Genomic DNA, 17,827 nt, shown 5'->3' on the forward strand with positions numbered 1-17,827 from the left:
TGCTGTCTGCTGGCTGGGAGTGATCACTCAGTTGACTGCAGTAGTGCATTATGGGAGAGGAGGGGGGGGAGGGTGAATGAGGAAAGATGCACCCGTTGATCCTTCCCGCCCCCCCCAACCCCCCCCCTCTCTCTCTGCTTATAGAGGTAAGAGCGGGGGAGGGGGCGGTTTCTATAGACGGAGGAATGAGAGAACAGGGAGTGAAGATGCTGTCATAGAGAAGCACTCACAACACTCACTGGCTTGTATCTATGCGCTCTGTGTTACAATATAATGACCTGCACATACTGAGGCATAGACCTACTTTATCTCTTCAACTGTGCCCTTATGTTCTGCAACAGATTTTTGCTTGAGAAAAATTGTTACATTTTCTTGCGTATAAGCAGTATTGATCAAATGTAAAATTAGATGTAGCATGCCTTCACATGACACCAGCTTATATTCTAACACTGCATGGAACACACTCAGTAATACATGTTAATGCTACTTTTATTTCATCCCAGTCGTATTATATACCAAGAGATAACAACATGCTGAAGAGATGAGATTTTATTTGAAAGAGATTTCTGTTTTGTCAGTACTACTACTTCTCATTCTTCTCCTTCTCCTATCTCCATCTTCCTCTTCTCTTCTTTTCCTTCCTATTCTTCTTATCTTTCTCCTCCTTCTCTTTTTCCTCTCTCATTCTCCTTCCACTTCCCCCTCTTCATGTTCCCTTCTTTCCCATTTGTCCTTTTGTTCTCTCTCTTCACCTGTGCTACGTCTTCCTCTCTTTTCTTTTCTCATTCATGAGTTTAGTTTTATTTTTGCACAGTGTCAATCAGTGAAGCACAGCCGTATACGTGGAGTGATTTTTTTTCCAGAAACCATACTGGTGTTTGTAAAGAACTGAATTAGAAATCTAGATGAAAAAGAATCCTTTTGTATATCATTTTTTTTCTAATATTTTTGAAAAACATGACAAAATAGATATGAGTCTCTAGTGTGAAACAACATGGATCATCTGCTTTTAAATCTTCTGTGGCTGCAATAATTATTGTTTCACCTGTTTGACCATGAATGCAGCTGAAGATGTTTTAGTTAATCAATTACATCACTTTATTTATTAGATACCAGGGGGCTTTAGAGAAGAGATAACAGGAACGTTTCTTGGAATAAAATCCAGTGGATTACCATGACAAGCAGAAATTTCATTAGCCAATTCATAACCAATATAAACAAAAAAATCATGACATATTTGAGCTCTATCAAAGGGATTGTTGAGAGAATTTTCACCAAATTTTTCACTGACATATTTCTATTTTGCAGATCTAATTGAATGGATATACTTATATATAATATACTTATATCTATAGGATTTAAACCAGCATGGGTAAGAGGAGTAGGATTTAATATGTAATGTAAACCAAGGCTTGTTGAAGTCTTGAGTGTATATCCTGCTATGACTGCCAATTGGAAAACATTCATTAAAACTAAAACTAAATAATTCATAAACATTCAATAACATTCATAAAATTTTGATATGCAAAATCAGCATTATTTCCCTCATATAGATCATCTGATGAAATACTGGTGTGCATTATTCTCTTGGTATGTTTAGCTCTATCAACCTTGAATAAAGAGAACTGGAAGACAGATTTAATTCCTTTACTCAAAGACTTAGTTAAGATGTTATCAATCCAAAGTTGTTGAATTTAATGTAACTTGTGTAGCTTTATGAATAAGATATTATTGAGAAAATCCCCAGCAAGGTTGTCTCATTTATTTTTAATATTAAAATCACCTGAAACGTAACAGAGTTTATCCTCATTGTTTATCAGATCAACAGAACTGGACAAATGTTCATTCAAATCTTTGTAAAATAACAATCAACAATAACATTCTTTCCACCAGACACCAGAGAGCTCTAAAAAAACCAGATTCCGCCTCATCTGTATCTGACTTCAGAGAGATCATACATAAATTCATATTCAACATGAGGAGAGATACTCCACCTCCCTTACATAGTGAACTGAACTCTAGAATCCTCTCTAAGCCATGTTTCTCATAAAGCAATAACAGAAAAATCATGTTTGAGTGAAGATAAATAATGAATGAATGTGTCATAGTTGCTGGAAAGACTTCCCTTCTTCACCTGCCTCCCCATGTTTCTTCTCCTCTACTTCCTCTGCTACAGCACATTCTCCTTCATCATCCTCCCTTTCTTCTCCTTCTTTTTTCTTCTAATTACTATTATTATGTGTTGGGAAACAGGTGTTTAATGGTTTAATGTTTGTCCTGATGTTAAAGGGTGTGTCACACTGCTCTGTAGAAAACCAGTGTAATACTGCATCCAAACATGCAGCTCCAACACAAGACAACAGTGCAAGACAACAGTGCAAGACAACAGTGCAAGACAACAGTGCAAGACAAGTGCTCTCATAGACGTGGTTATTGAAAAGTCTCTTCTATGTGTCCTGTGCAGGTATACGTGGAGTTTGACGACCAGGAGTGGGAGAAGCGAGAGTGGGTGAAGGTCTATGAGGATTTCCAGCTGTTTCTGCTGGAGCACCAGCTGGTCTGGGCCAAGAGGAAGGAGGGAGCAGCAGGAGGAGGAGGAGGAGCAGGAGCAGGTGGAGGAGCAGGAGGCCTGCTGCAGGGAACCAAGGCCAAACACATACAGTGGCCTGCCCTGGTAAGACCTTTTGTTTTCTATTTATAGACATGACACAGCCATAGAGACAGACAGGAATATGACCAAGCTGCCCACGGCATTTAGAGTCACCACAGTGTTTAACATAGTGTCTGCAAGTTCTGAAGAACTGTCGTAATTTCTATGTAATCCTCAGGGTCATTATTCATCCTCACTTTGAGTCGTCTCATTTATTTGTCCTTGTGGTCTTGGACATGAGTGGTTCCTGGGTGGCAGCCCTGCCACAGGTAGCAGCTTTGTCATGGTCTACATGAGTGTAGTGGAAATGCTTTTTGTCTCTTGTAGTCTCATGGTGTTTACCAGCTGTTCTGTGTCTGTAGGCTCGCCACTTCTTTGCTCCTCTTTTAACGTGTTGAGGACAAAAATCAAGAAAAGCATGACAATGTACCAAAGTCAAACAAACTACAACACCAGTTTGGACACTGACCATTTGGCCTCAAGTAGCCCGTTTCCACCGCAGAAACCTTTCCAGAAACTTTTTCAGGAACCCAGGAACCTCTTTAGGGACTCGGGAACCTTCCCTGTATCTCTGCCAGAGGAACCAGGGTCTATATTTAGTTCCTCAGCCACAGGCCCTGGCCCCTGCTCTGGGTTTGGTACTTGCCCAAGGGCCTAGGAACTATCAGGGTGGTGTCTGCTGTCACTGATGAGTCAAACAATAACTTCACTGCTGCTCCAACCTGTGTACAGCTTCATTCACACAGTCAACAAGCACTGGGTCTCACCAGCTGTCATTTACAAAAATGTAACATTTATTGAGATTAAAAAGTTATATGAGGCTCGACTTTGCAACTAGTGTAAAAAGAGTGAGATAGAGAAAGAAAATGTGACCGAACAAAACGTGACTCTGTTGTTTCATCAGGTGTGAAAACTGTGTCTCATACGATGCTGTTTTCTAATCTGTTTTGACCAAAGGGGACTTTAGTTTCTAGTGTAGCTAGTGGAAAAGTGCCATTATTTGGCTCTTGTTGCTGTAACTGATGAGTGGTTTATTTAGAATGATGCTGCAGAATGCAGTTGAGCTAGTTTCCCTGTGATGGAATCACTCCCCAACACTAAAGACAAACACATCTGTATCTATACAGATACAGATAGTGCTGGTGCAGCGCTGTCATCCACTGCACAAGTCAACTAAACACTTCAAACAGAATGAAGGCTTTGCAATTTTTCTGCAAGACGATGTTTGTAATGTGGACAGAGTTCATTTTTTCCTCTAAGAAGTCATGTCTGGCTGATGGGTAGTGTGCTTTTTGCTGTTGAAGATAAATACATTTCTCTGCATGGGGGTAATAGTGTCACATCTCTCTAGAGTTGAGTCTAGTGAAGAGACTAGTGCAGTAACAAAGCAGCTAGAATGCACTGTATTTGTCTGATAGTGGTTTTAATTGGAATGTCTTGCTCTGCTTTGTGTTTGTGTGTGTCATTAACCATTTATACATCAGCACTCTGATGCTGAACATGGTCTGTGTAGGCCTATCTGTCAGCACACACACACACACATATATACAAAGACACACACACACACACATACACACACATAGAGGCTTTGGTGTGGTGGCAGTGTGGTTGTTGTGGTGTTTTTGTTGTAGTCTGTACGTCACTCTGTTCCTCACACACACTGTCATACACAGTTCAAAGGACAGTGGTCTGTGTAGGCATGCTCATGCTGAACTTGTGTGTGTGTGTGTGTGTGTGTGTGTGTGTGTGTGGCAGTAAAGTCATATTTTTAGTCAGTGGGAGTTAAGTGTTTTTGTGTCTGTTCCTGACTGAAGGATTCGCTTCATTAATATTTGACATTGATGGCGTTTAGTTTTGGACCGTGTGAATGTTTGTCTGAGTGTGTGTCTGTGCCCAACAGAGGGTGCGAGTGTGTGCATGGAAATGTGATTCACTCTTTTGATTATGTAATAGCAGAGTGCACAGCGCCATCTGGCACACGCATTGGAGATAAGAGTTCAAAGACTTCACACACACACACACACAAACAGTTTTTTTTTTCCTGCTTGTTTTTCTCTCTGTCTGACTCCTCCTGTTTTTGGTCACTCGTTCGTCATATCACTGCCCCGCTGCTGCTATTGTCATAGCAACAGCATCAAAAACATACAAGTGGAAAATAGGAGCTGTAAGCCTCAGGAGGTAATGAATCACTGATTTTTAGTAAAGGGAATGTTAGATCATTTCATTGTAATCGATAACATGATCAACACCTGAGAAACTTTTGTTTCCTGTATGGTTGATTTTTTTTTTTTTTCTATTGCTGCTTGAACATGAGTTTCAACGAAAGTAAAAGCTTTAACCAGAAAACGTTCTCACTTACTCACACACACACACACACACACACACACACACACACACACACACACACACACACACACACACACACACACACTCAACAGTCCTCTATGAGAGCTGTGTGCTGTGTTTGCATTATTGGGGAGGTTCGCTGCATCAGAACAAGAAGATGGGGAAAGACATCAAAGTAAATACATCTAAGCTGTGTGAGAGACACAAAAAAGCCAGAAAACATTAGCGGGAAACGCTCATCCAGCTGAGCTTCAAAGACACTATTGAGGCTTTGACTTATCACCCGAGTGAGTAAGCTATGACTCTGATCACCACTACTAACACAAGGGTTGGTGCTTTGTTAAATAAACGCTCCTCACTGCCTTCTGTCTTATCTGCTGTAATGTTCTACATTAAGGGCCAGGTGTAATTGTTTACAGCTGTGCAGAATAGCTACTGTTGAGGGTGAAACGACAAGGAGAGGGGGTTTCCCAAGCTGTTTGAACATCCAATACGCAGTTGTCATGGCAGCATGAAGCTACTGACAGCTTCATGTTTAGTGTACAGAGCATACAGACTGTGTTGACCTGAGAGTTTGGAGGTAGAGGAAACACTTTGTTAAAAGTCTCATTTGTTTTTTATCTCTTTAATGTGAAGCAGTTTGAGCTGCATCTTGTACGATGGGTGCTATACAAATAAAGTTATTATTATTATTATTTATTAAAAATTGATCAAACATTGTGTGAGAAGTCTCCATTCATTACTATGAATGCTTTGGTTACATCTAGCTGCATATTGGTTTTCAATTTTTTTTAAATGTTGTAAACACAGTGGAGAAGAAGTGTGTTGTAAAGAATAGACAACACATAGTTTATTGTTAAATGTATCATTTCATGCAGTTGCATATGAAGTGTTCCACTAGCTAATGATCTTATTGTTTGTACTGTCTGCATGAAGATAATGTGGAGTGCAAGGATTATTTTTTGGTGACCCTAAGAATTGAAAAAACCAGTTCTAAACACTTGACACCACTACTTGTTCTCCCTGAAGCTTAATAAGACAAATATTATATTTGATAAATGAGAATAATCTCTTCTGAGGTTAGTGGAGGTGCTTTTTATTCTATGAAACGCTGTGGCAAACCCTGGATGTCCACTGACATCTCTTCTAATGGTTGCATCATTTACAGTGAATTCCCACTGAGAGCCAGTATTCAAATAATGACAGAGTGTGAAATGGAACAACTACAGGCCAGTTGATAATAAACTCTGGCTCACACACACTATGGAGGTAGAATCAGCTGCACTATAATGGCTACATTCTACATTTCCAACAACATCAGATCATACTCTGCTGCTCTCAATTCCTCTTCTCTTTCACAAACACCATTTTCATTCACACATTTTTTTCATAGTCACTTCTACTTTCACTTTTTTTTCACTGTAAAGCCAGTGTCTATGAAACTCCAAACTTCCTGCATATGTCTGATTTGCTTTCTGAAACATGCTCCAGCTTTGAACACTGCTGCTGATTTTTCACCGAGAATCAGACAGCTCACACACACACACACACACACACACACACACACAGACAAGAAAGCATGCAGACCCAGCAGATTGCTTGTCTGGTTATTACACTGTTACATCACTAAACCCCAGTCATCACTACACACACACACACACACACACACACACACACACACACACACACACACACACACACACACTCACAGTGTCTCTTTTTTTCTCCATTATCTCAGTTATTCATGGTTGTCATTGTTTGCCTCTTACTCTTCTTACTCATTCTGTGTGTCTCTCTCACACATGCATTTTTTATAAACATAGTTCAAATGCAATCCTCATATAACATTTGAAAAGTCCTCAAATTGAAAAAGCTGTGACCTGCTTCTATTTATTTTTTTTGCTTAAATAAGTGACATACACCATTAATCTGTGGTGTGTTAGCCCTCCTCCTTAATAGCAATTGGCTGTGAAGAAAGATGCAGTTAAGCAGCCTGAACACAGCAGAAGAGAGAGAGAGAGAAACAGAATAAGGACTGAAAAAGGGAACATCTGAATTGATCCACTATAATAGCATTGATCAGTGATGCTAATGATAGCAGTAGCAGTTGTTGGAGCTGTAGTAAGAGTATTGATAGAACCAGTAATGGTTGTATCAGGGACAGCTGCAGCAGTGATAGCTGTAGGTGCTGCAGCAGTGATAGCTGTAGGTGCTGCAGCAGGACGATCCACAAGTATCAGAGTATCCATCCTCCATTTGTCCATTTCTGAAAATATTCATTTCTATGCTGCATTCATGCAGATAGAAGTTCAACAAGTATCTGCTGTAAAATAAATGAATAGTGTCAGTTGTGTCTGCAGTGGGGAGTTACATTTAACTAAAGGTTTATTGGTTTATAGAGTAACTGTTCTGAGAGAGGAACAGTGTTAACACATAAAGACAGACAACCATTCACACTCACTCTCATATCTATAGGCAAAGTAGAGTCTCCAATTAACCCAACTTTCATGTCCTTGGACTGTGGAGGGAAACCAGTGCAGACAAACATGCAGACTACCCAGACTGCATAAAATCTACCAGCTCGAATCAGGCTAAATCCTGGAGACAGCCTGGATTGATAATGGCTTCCCTGTATCACAGCTGCCTGATATGATCGGTCTTATCTTTATATTTTAGTGCCTGATAATGGCACTGAGTGTTTCCCTCGTCTCTGCCAGTGTCAGCAGCCGTAAGAAGCTTTCTGTAACATGCTTCCCAAACATGGACAAATTCATGTCCGAGGAAAGCCAGACCTCCAGTCTCTTTGGAAAGCTGTCTTCAACTGAACATCTGATAAATGTGTGATGGCTGTAAGAATTGACCCATTGTGTGTGTGCGCGCATGTGCAAAGTAGTGTTTATCAGTGTTTGCATATGTGCACATGTATGAAGCATGTTTCTGTGTGTGTGTGTGTGTGTGTTGGTGCAATGACAGGTGGTGTCAGGTGATGTAAGGCTGCAGTGTCATTTATCTCTCCTGTAGCATAACCTTGGCTCTGTTAGCTAATGGAAACTGCCCATTTCATCACACACACATACACACACACACACACACACACACACACAACTGTTTGTGACCTTTTCCCTTTCAGACTACAGTCATCTGTTAAATTATGTCAATGTAGCTGTATGTGTGTGTGCAGCTGTCCTCTGTGCTGATGCACGCAGCTTTTAATAGAGAGAGAGAGAGAGAGAACTGGCAGTCAATGAGAAGTGCTGTGTGTGAGTCCTAGTATAGTAATATGTTTGCATGATGTATAAGGTGTGTGTGTGAGAGAGACAGATGATCCTTGTTGTGTGGCGAGCTGCTGCTGCTGTAACGGCAGCAGTCACTGGAGACAGAACTTGCCTCAGGCTGTGTGTTTGGGTTTGGTCTGTTGTGTCGTTAAGTTCCCAGTGACCCCACCCTGCTCACCCTAGCTCCATAACTCACCAAGACGGGTCCCATCCCCCACATAGGCAACACACATGCACGCGCACACACACACACATACTGGTTCTGCCAGTGTGTGGTATTAGGTATTGCCCTGATACCTAAGCATCGGGGGAATTTTAAAAAAAATGTCGTTTAAGATGCTTTCTAAACCAAAACGTGTTATACAAGTAGTGTAGCTCCTTTAAGGAATATCTCAGTGCGTAGGTTGTGTGCGTAGTGAGTTGAGAGAGAGCTTTGCTCAGCCCCCCGACCCCCCACCCACCCCCCACCCCCCACCCCCACCCCCACCACACACACATTTGGCTTTAATTTAGCCTTCTTGTGTTTACCCAGCTCTGTTTTTTCTATGGTTTTGCATTGCTTTCCACTGGTTTCCCATAGATACCAGCTGAACAACACTGTCTGCATTACCTCTGTTATTTCCCTAATAAAACCTGCTATTATTGAGTGTCACGCTTTTATGCTAAATAAGTCAAGTTATGCAAACATAAGTAAATAATAAGTAATACATGTGTCACTACTCAATATTTCATGTGTCAGTGAAGTGTATATTATGAATAAGTGAAGCTAGTGTGAGCTATGTAGAAATATGTAGAAGTGTCACTAGATGTAGTGCATAACTGAGCATTTATCAGGTGGAGGTTGGAGAGCTTGGTGTCAGATATCCAGCGCTCTCAGTAGCTACTCGGCTGTTGGCTAACCACCAGCTGGCTACACTTGTGGACTTTTTCTGCTTATTTTCAGTAAAACTCCAGCTGGAGAGCGACAGAGCTGTGACAATGTGATGCTTTAGCTTGTTTGAAATATTTATGACAAACCAAGCAGAGGGGCAGATAGACTGGTTTGTTGTGTTGTATGTTTTTCATCAAATTAACATGAGTTAAACCAACAGGTGTGGTTGTGTTGAGCCAGCTACAACAGCTACCTAGAAGCTGACACTATAGCTCCTTTTCATACATGCAGTCTATCCCTGAAGGTTCAGGAACATTTCCTGCATGGGGTCATGTGTGAATGGGAGCAGGGATCAATATTCAGGGAAATCTGTACCTCTAGTTTCCCACCTCAAGATCTAGTAACAGATCTAGGAACTATGTGTGAATAAGGCTTAAGTAAGTGTGTGTGTGGTTGCTTTCTGCTGAGCACAGACAAAACTGCCCTTTACCTGAAACACATGTATGTGTACACAGTAACACATCAGCTTTACATGTGGGCATCTGCTTCCTACATATATTCACATACATGCTCTGACACTCACTTACTAATACACCCACTGACAGTCTGCACTTCTGTATGGACACAGATGCATGCATAAAAAATATGAATGCACATATGCTAAAACAGCTGCACTCTCACACACACACACACACACACACACACACACACACACACACACACACAAGCAACTATCACTGCCCTCCTTTCCTCTCATATTGTTTTTGTTCAGAGGAGAGGAAGTGCTCACACCTCCCCATTCACTTCAGTGTGTGTGTTGTTGAGAGGAAATGAGTCTTCTGTGGGTTTCCTGTCTGCCAAGGGACTGATAAGGTGTTTAGTCAGGCAGGATTTGCTGTTGCAGTTTTTACTGTCTTCACTCACTCATACAGCAAAGATGTGTTGACAAATGATTCACTGTGTCAGCTTGTCTTTACTTTTTAAAAAAAAATATCTTCAACCAAAGCTGAGTAGAGTTGAATCTAAGCATTATTTTCATTCTACCATTGTTCATTGTAATTGTATTTGATTGTGAAATGTATATTGTATTCTTCTGGGCCTTACATTCCTTCAGATGCTGTATATGTATCATTTCATATTGCCACATCTTCAACAGTGATGGAAAGAGTTGTAGAATATTAAACTCAAGTAAAAGCTCTGTTTCTTTAACGACATTTCACTTGAGTGAAAGTAAAATCACTTGTTTAAAGAGGGCCACTTAAGTTTACTCTTAATGACATGTCCTCGCATTACAATTTTAAAGAAAAAAATGTTATATTATGATTATAGTGTTATATGATAGCACCTTTAGGCAACAAAATAACGTGCACTGACATGTCAACATCATGCCGTTCCCAGGTGCAAGCCCTCAGGCATCACACTGATTGTTGACTAGGGAGAGAGATATGTCTATTAGTGAGTTTGTTGTTGTCTGAACTGCATTCTCTGAACTCATGCTCTTCTATGTCATTTACAGTCTGCTCTAGGTTCAGCTTCAGTCTACTCGACCTCTCTGCTCCCACTGTGCTCCTCAGAGGTTTCAAACATTTTCAGCTGAATGAGTGTTAGTCAGGCTAAAGTGTGATGGGGATCGACAGCTTTCCCACAGGTTGAGAATTGACTTGTGGTGGTGGGTGGCGCAGGGTGTCACAGTGTAGTGCTTTCCAAAAGTACAGGAAGTTCTGGGGCGGGGTTTGCAGGGATAAGTGTCACCAATTGGTCAAACACACACAGAGCAGCTGCTTCAACTTTTGTACAGCTTCAATCACAAAACAAGGAAGTACTCTTGTATTGATTTAGGACCAGTTTAGGATGAAGAGAGGACATGTCTCTTTGTTTGATAACCTTAAAATTAAAGTTAGGCTTTGTTGTCGGCTTCCCTACTTGTTTAAAAAAAAGAGTGAGAGAGTAAAGAGGTGGTTGAGCAAGGAGAGAGAGCGGCAGTAGCAAGAAGAAAGCTGGTGAATGAGAGAAATAAAACATTAGCTTCTGATTGTGTCACAGCGGTTACCTTCTAAAGCACAGATTAACCATCAAACACTCAACTGATGATTTACTGTGGAGACACGCACTATTAGTTTCATTTTGCTCCTCTGAATTTCTCTTTTTCATTCATTCATTCCATCCAACAAATGCATCAGTAAACACAAAGAACAACAGGACAGATCTGGATCTTATCTACCTGGGCAGGCTCCCTGAGTAGAGCCTCTGTATGGGAAACGCGGAGGTGGTGCACACCTCACTGAAGGTAGAAGTTCCTTCATGTTTCATCTGGGTCACTATTGTGCCGAGGTACAATAATGCTAACTTTGATGACGTCATCCTTCATGTCATGGCATTGTTGTGTATTTTGCCTGGCTGAGACGTGATCACAGCCCTCGCTCTCCTCTGACACTCAACCAGTGGAGGCGTATCTTTACAACATGTACCTCTTACAGAACGTCAGCTGTGTGGCACCTTGCTGCCCTCCTGCTGGCACTCATACACACCAGCAGCTGCTGATCTGCTGTTCTCTTTTCACACTGTTTACATCATGTGACTTTTGTTCTTACACTGTAATTGATGCAACCCGAAATGGGTGAGGTAGAATGAAGTGTAGTATTGATAATTGATGAGCGGCTCTATTGGCTTTGGCCTCTTCAAACAGATGGCAGTGAGGAAGAGGATGAATCTCAAAGTTGATCTTGATCTCTTTAAATGATGAATGCAGATGGATTACACTTTATACTCATTATTTTAGTCAGTTGAACTTCAAATCCACAGTTTTGCTGCTGTGTGTGTGTGTGTGTGTGGCTATAGACACATATGTGTATGTCTCTGTCTCTGCTGTGACAGTGCTGCTTAAGTAACAGAATGACTTGTGCAAATAGCGATTAAAAAGTCAATATTATACAGCGGGGATTACCAACATGCTGCAAATTCATGTGTGGCCAGCCATGAGTGAGTGAATGTAGCAGACACACTGCAGCTTTGTCCATGCATGCATTCATAGTTCCTGCTAAATTTAGTTTTATAAGCCAGTCTCTCTGTCTGTGTCTCCACCACACACACACACACACACACACACACACTCAGTGACTCAGCCTCTCACCCATTCTCTCCCTCTCTCACCACTCTGTTCTTCTTCTAAGTCAGTGTGTGACATGTGGCCTGTGATGACACATCTTCTTCCTACACACACACACTATTACGCTGTTTATGTGAGCACAGCTGCCGACATACAGGATGTGATATAACGTTCTGATGTAACATGTAATGCAGTAAATAACACAGATTGTAATAATAATAATAATAATAATAATAATAATGTGAAGCAGTGGTAAAGAAACCTGAAGATGTTATTGTGGTCATTGGTCACACAGCAAAATGATTTCTATAACACACACACAGACATCAGAAATCATGGTCACTTGTGTTTAAAGGGTTGGTATTGTGTCTCCTCACTCTTTTTAAGTTATTTGAAATGTTGAAGTTTGTGGCTCCAGAGCGAATGCGTTGAGGTGAAAATCGTACATCAAACCAGACAGTCAAATCAAATATGCAGGAAGCTTTAGCATGAGCCCCCGCTGCCCAGCGCTACACTGAGCACGTATGTGAGTTCTCTTGTCACAGTTTGCATTTCAGCCAGATAACAAGTAAAGCAGGACACTGGAAGTGTTGCTGGTTGTTCAGTAGCTAAAGAGTCTTTACAACCTTCCAGAGGATTGAAAATTTACATCAGGAATGGCTGAAAATCATTTTTGGAGACAATCTTCCCTCCGTTATCGTAGAGTAATTTGTATTATTGTGAAGTAATTTGATATTCTATGTGTATTTGAGTTGAGTTGGGGGGGGTTTGTATCCTCTGTTGGCTTGGCTGTAATAATCAGGGTGCAGCAACATGTAGACTGGAGTTGATACTCAGCCTGGTTATTATACAAGTATAGTCATCCTGTAATATTCTGATTAGATTTTATGATATGACTGATTTTGTGATTGGTTGTTACTTTGCAGTAGTTCATTGTGATTGATGCCTCAGTGATATTCTTTATCATTAGGCCAGTTTACATTGTGTCACATCAATCATATTGATTATATTGTCATTATGCCATATTCAAATCAAAACATAATAACTGAATGAAGCTTTTCCCTACAAGCGCTGTATATTTGTAGGTTGTAGTGGGTTAGTAGCGCTTTTCTACACACACACACACACACACACACACACACACACTGCAGAAATGTTGGCCCATTAGTCACAGCTGACAGTCAGCGTCCGGCTTCCTACACTGTCCCATTAGTGGAGCTAATAAAGCTGATAGTGAGTGTATTTATCTAGTTATTTGCCTGACTGTGGTGTTTGTACTGTGCTTAGGGGTGGGGGGGGCGTCTTTAGGCTTCCCCTGAATCAGCTGAGTGTAACAAAGCAGTTGTATTTTACACTGATCAGTAGGGACTCCTCTCTCTCTCTCTCCTTCCTCTCACTGATGTGACTCCATTACTGAGGCAAAATGCCAGCATTACACAACAGCAGAGGAAATAATGAAGCAACACTGTTACATGACATCTTGACACACGTGTATGCAACATTAGCCATCTTCAAAAGAACACACAGTAGACCCTCTTACTGGTGCTGTATATTCATTCTGATAAAATCATTCAGTTGAAGTATTTGTTGTTGTTGGGATTATAAAGGATTACATGTTGTCATTCTTAGAGATGTTTTATTTTCTTACCATGGCAGCAATATCTCCTTTCTCCCTGCTAGGCCAAAAACCGCAGTTGTTCAATAAATTATTGGCAGTGTGTGCTGGGTGTTGAGATCTGCACAGCTCTGCTCCGGCCTCCTCCCGCTCTGACATGGGATCAGATCTCATCTGACACCACAGAGAACTCCAGCAGAGAGGAAGACTGCCAGAAGGAGAGAGAGAGAAGACAGTCTTGTGGACAGAGGGTGACTCAGACAGACACAGAGAGAGAGGGAGAGAGATGGTTTTAAAGTCTCCAAAAGCCCTCCTGTTCTGTATATCTGTCTATTGTTCCCCCAGCACCCACTGCGTTCACACTAACCTTTGCTCTGCTTGTGTGTATGTGCATGTGGTTGCATCTCTGATCCAGATATTACATCATCTCTCCGTCTCCCAGGGAACATTGAGCACTGTGTGAACTCATTACAGACACTCACTGCAGACTCCCATCAAAGACACAAAGTGAATTCCAATGACCAGACGACACCCAAGGGCAGAGAGAGAGAGAGAGTGTGTGAAAGTGAACAAAGAGAATGAGAGAGGATGGAGAAAAGAGTGGCAGCCATGCTGCATCACACCGATGTAGAAAATGAAGGAAGCACATATATAGCAGACATCCTCAACTCTTCAAGGACAGAAGGAATGATGACACCAAGTAAAGCTGTCTCAATGTTCATATGGACACCTGAAAAACTGTGAACCCCTCCTTTTAATGAAGTCTCTCTTTCAAATGACATGTTTGCTCTATAAGTTATCGTTGATGTGACTGTGAGGGTCTATTAGCAGGAAACAGATCTTGGCAGGGTCACAGAGACTTTTGCATTCACATGAAACCCCGGCATTTCTCCAGACTCCTCTGTGTGAACAGGCTGTCGTCAGACCAGTTGCATATGTCATTTGCCAGCTACTAGTGTGTCTCAGATTGTAGTATCGCACGCAGGTTTGAAGCATGCCATCTTTTTTAGTTAGACAAGCCAGAATACCCAAATAAGATCAAATGAGGAAGCCTTGGTGAAGCAGAAGGACCTAGACTCTGATAGGCTGCTGCAGCTTACAACAGTAAGATTACAGTCAAGATTTACAGTCAAGGTCTCTGGTTGTATCAGGCTGTTGAAATGCACGACTGCTGCATGACAATATTTGATCTACAGGATTTCTACATTATCCTGGTGAAGTAACTTGAATTGTGATGTATTTGTTTGACTTTAGTTATTATATTATATAATTCTCTAAATTCACAGAAAACACTATATCACTATATATAATATCCTGCTCTCGTTACATGAAATATTCCATGATAGAGGGATGTTATCCATATAGCCCCTGCACACGCGTGTCTCAGTGGAAACCCTGTAGGCTGGAACGGTCAGGTCCAACTCTGCTGTAAATGGAGACAGGCTGGAGAACTAACCGACCGGCCACATGATAGTGCGTCTGTCTCCTACCTCTGTAGCAAAGGCAAATGATGCAGAGCCAGCAGTAAACTAACAAGACACTCTCTACTAGCACACACACACACACACACACACTCTTTCATGCTGCATTCTGGCTGAGCGCCCATGTATTGCTACACACCAACATTATCTGGCAGAGCTCTCCCATGTCCTAATTTCAGAGTGGGAGAGACACAGACACAGCAGAGAGCAGAGCTGTAATTTCACAGATCTTATTTATGTTGAGGATTGAAGGTTATATGGTGTGAGTGTATTATATTTTTTGGAAATGAATTCCTGAGGAGGTTTTTATCTGTAGCTGCTGCCAACACATAGATTTGATGCAAGTATCCCTGAAGAGATGCTATAAATATCTTCCCAAAACAAATCTCAGTCCTGATGATTTGTGATACATAATGTGCCTCTGTTCATTAGTTTCTACTCTTGTTCCTGCACAGATCAAGTGATGAAATGATTCATGTCACGTATATGGCTTTTATAATAGCAACACTGTTGTCTTATTCTGATAGATCTGGAGTGGAGCGTCCTCTGTAGTGGAATTTTTGGCAGTTGGTGAATATCTGACAGAAAGTTATCAGGCCTGAGATAAGGCTTACTCAGTATGATGTCAACATATACAGACCCTATGCTGTATTCACTGAGCTCAAGCTGACCTCAATGACAATAACAGAACTGTGTGTATTTAACCAAAATATTTACATTATATAGTTTAGATTAGAGGTCTTCATGGAGAACCTACCCAAACCCAATGTGCATTATTTCATTTTTTAAGAAGAGAGACCTGATTAGACACGGTCCAGAATGTGGATGACATGCTCCACACTGGCAGCAGCATGCAGCTGTGATTAAGAAGAGCAACATAGCCTATAATAATGTCCCATGAACAAACAGTCAACTGGACTGTAGATAGAGAGAAGACAGTTGTTATATCTATAACTTGACTCTGGTCTTGAGGAGCTGTAACCTTTTACCCACTGACAAACTGTCCACATTCAGTTTTACTGCTAACTTTATTCTACTGCGATCACCAACACCTGCCTCTGCAGCCACACCCTCACTCTCTCACTACACACTGAGCTATTCCTTAAAGGAGTCACAATTCTCTCATAACACACACGATCAAAGCCATACTGATTCACACACTCGAGACCTGTGGCAGTAAAAAGAGACCCCACCCAACCTGATTAGACTGAGCATAATTGGTTCCCAGGTCAGGTCTCAGATTCTCAGAATGGAGTGGACCTGTGAAGAGCTCTGGTTCAGATTAGTTTTGTAAGGATTGGCTGAGTGGTGGAGGAAGGACACATGGAGGCAGACGAAAACAGTAGAGTTCAGCAGTTTTTATGGTTGTGAAAACTAGATATAAAAATAGAAAAAACACAAACTGATAAAAAAGGGCATAAGCAAATTCAACAATCAACAAAAAGCAGACCTTGGTTTGGTTGATGGCTATAGAGCACTTTCTGCTTCCAGCACTGAAGCTCAGCTGAACTGAGGAGCTTTTATCCCTGGCTTCATACAGGAAGTTCCTCCTACAAGACAAACCAAAGTGAGTTCACATTTGTCAAATGTATATATGACAAAGACGTGTTTTTCCCCAGATGATGAACAGAAGAGTTCTGTAACAATCACAGCTTCTGTTAAACATGCTAATTTTTTGAGGGTGACATTGTGATTCTTTGTTGGAATCTGGGGCATTTGAAAGCTGTCTGCTGTCTGTGTGAGAAAGGCTTTTTAGAAAGCAGCAAGATCTGTCTTCTGTCCTCCACACACTCAGAGAATGTCATGTGTTTGGTCTGAACAGGGCCTGAGTATGCATGAAGTGTCATCAAGTGTGATCTGCTGAAAGTGCAGGTGGGGAAATGGTGAAAGAAATGGAAATTGTATATTAGATTAAGACAAGTACAATGGCCCTGGTGCATAGTACAATGAAGTGTGCTGTGACTTGTACTGTAGGTATGTGTTGGCCAGAGGCGTGCTGTTCACTAGAGCTTGGCTCTGTTTAGTGCGACCACTGACCATGTTCTTGTATATAATGGAAGTCATCTGTCTTTACTAGAATTCCAATGTAGCTGTAACACTGACCAACATTTAGTGGTTTACTGTGGAAGCATCATGGCCAAATCAGGCTCCAGCTTGAGGCTTTTTTTCTTCCAGGAAAGAGCAACTGTGCTGCACCATAATATTCTTCTGAAGCACCTTCTTTCTACTTCCAGAATAATATAACGGACTTGAAATAACATTGATATTAGTATGATAACTTCATGGTAATATTGTGTTCACATGTGCAGTGCCTGTGGTCATACATTTTGGGATGCACGCCAATCTTCTCAACAGACGCTCACAGACATTGGCAGATGATAAAATGTCTTCAGGTGAAGGTGATATTTGAACATTTTGTCTGCATTTTCTGGGTTTGAAACTTCAGTTGTTCAAACGTTTAGAGGTTTGACTAAAGGATGACA

General features: G+C 41.2%; 1 protein-coding gene across 2 annotated transcripts in view; it reads left to right on the plus strand.

The window, feature by feature from the left end:
- The window catches only part of jmjd1cb (jumonji domain containing 1Cb), a 131,582-nt gene that overhangs the window by 52,321 nt on the left and 61,434 nt on the right, over window positions 1–17,827 (plus strand). For both annotated transcript variants that reach the window (XM_042396672.1, XM_042396673.1), the window contains exon 2: window positions 2,465–2,674. In XM_042396672.1, coding sequence (XP_042252606.1) covers window positions 2,465–2,674 — 210 coding nt within the window. The remainder of the gene's footprint in view (window positions 1–2,464; window positions 2,675–17,827) is intronic.

Source organism: Thunnus maccoyii, chromosome 20 (genome assembly GCF_910596095.1).
Source record: "Thunnus maccoyii chromosome 20, fThuMac1.1, whole genome shotgun sequence".
Classification (NCBI taxonomy): Eukaryota; Metazoa; Chordata; class Actinopteri; order Scombriformes; family Scombridae; genus Thunnus; species Thunnus maccoyii.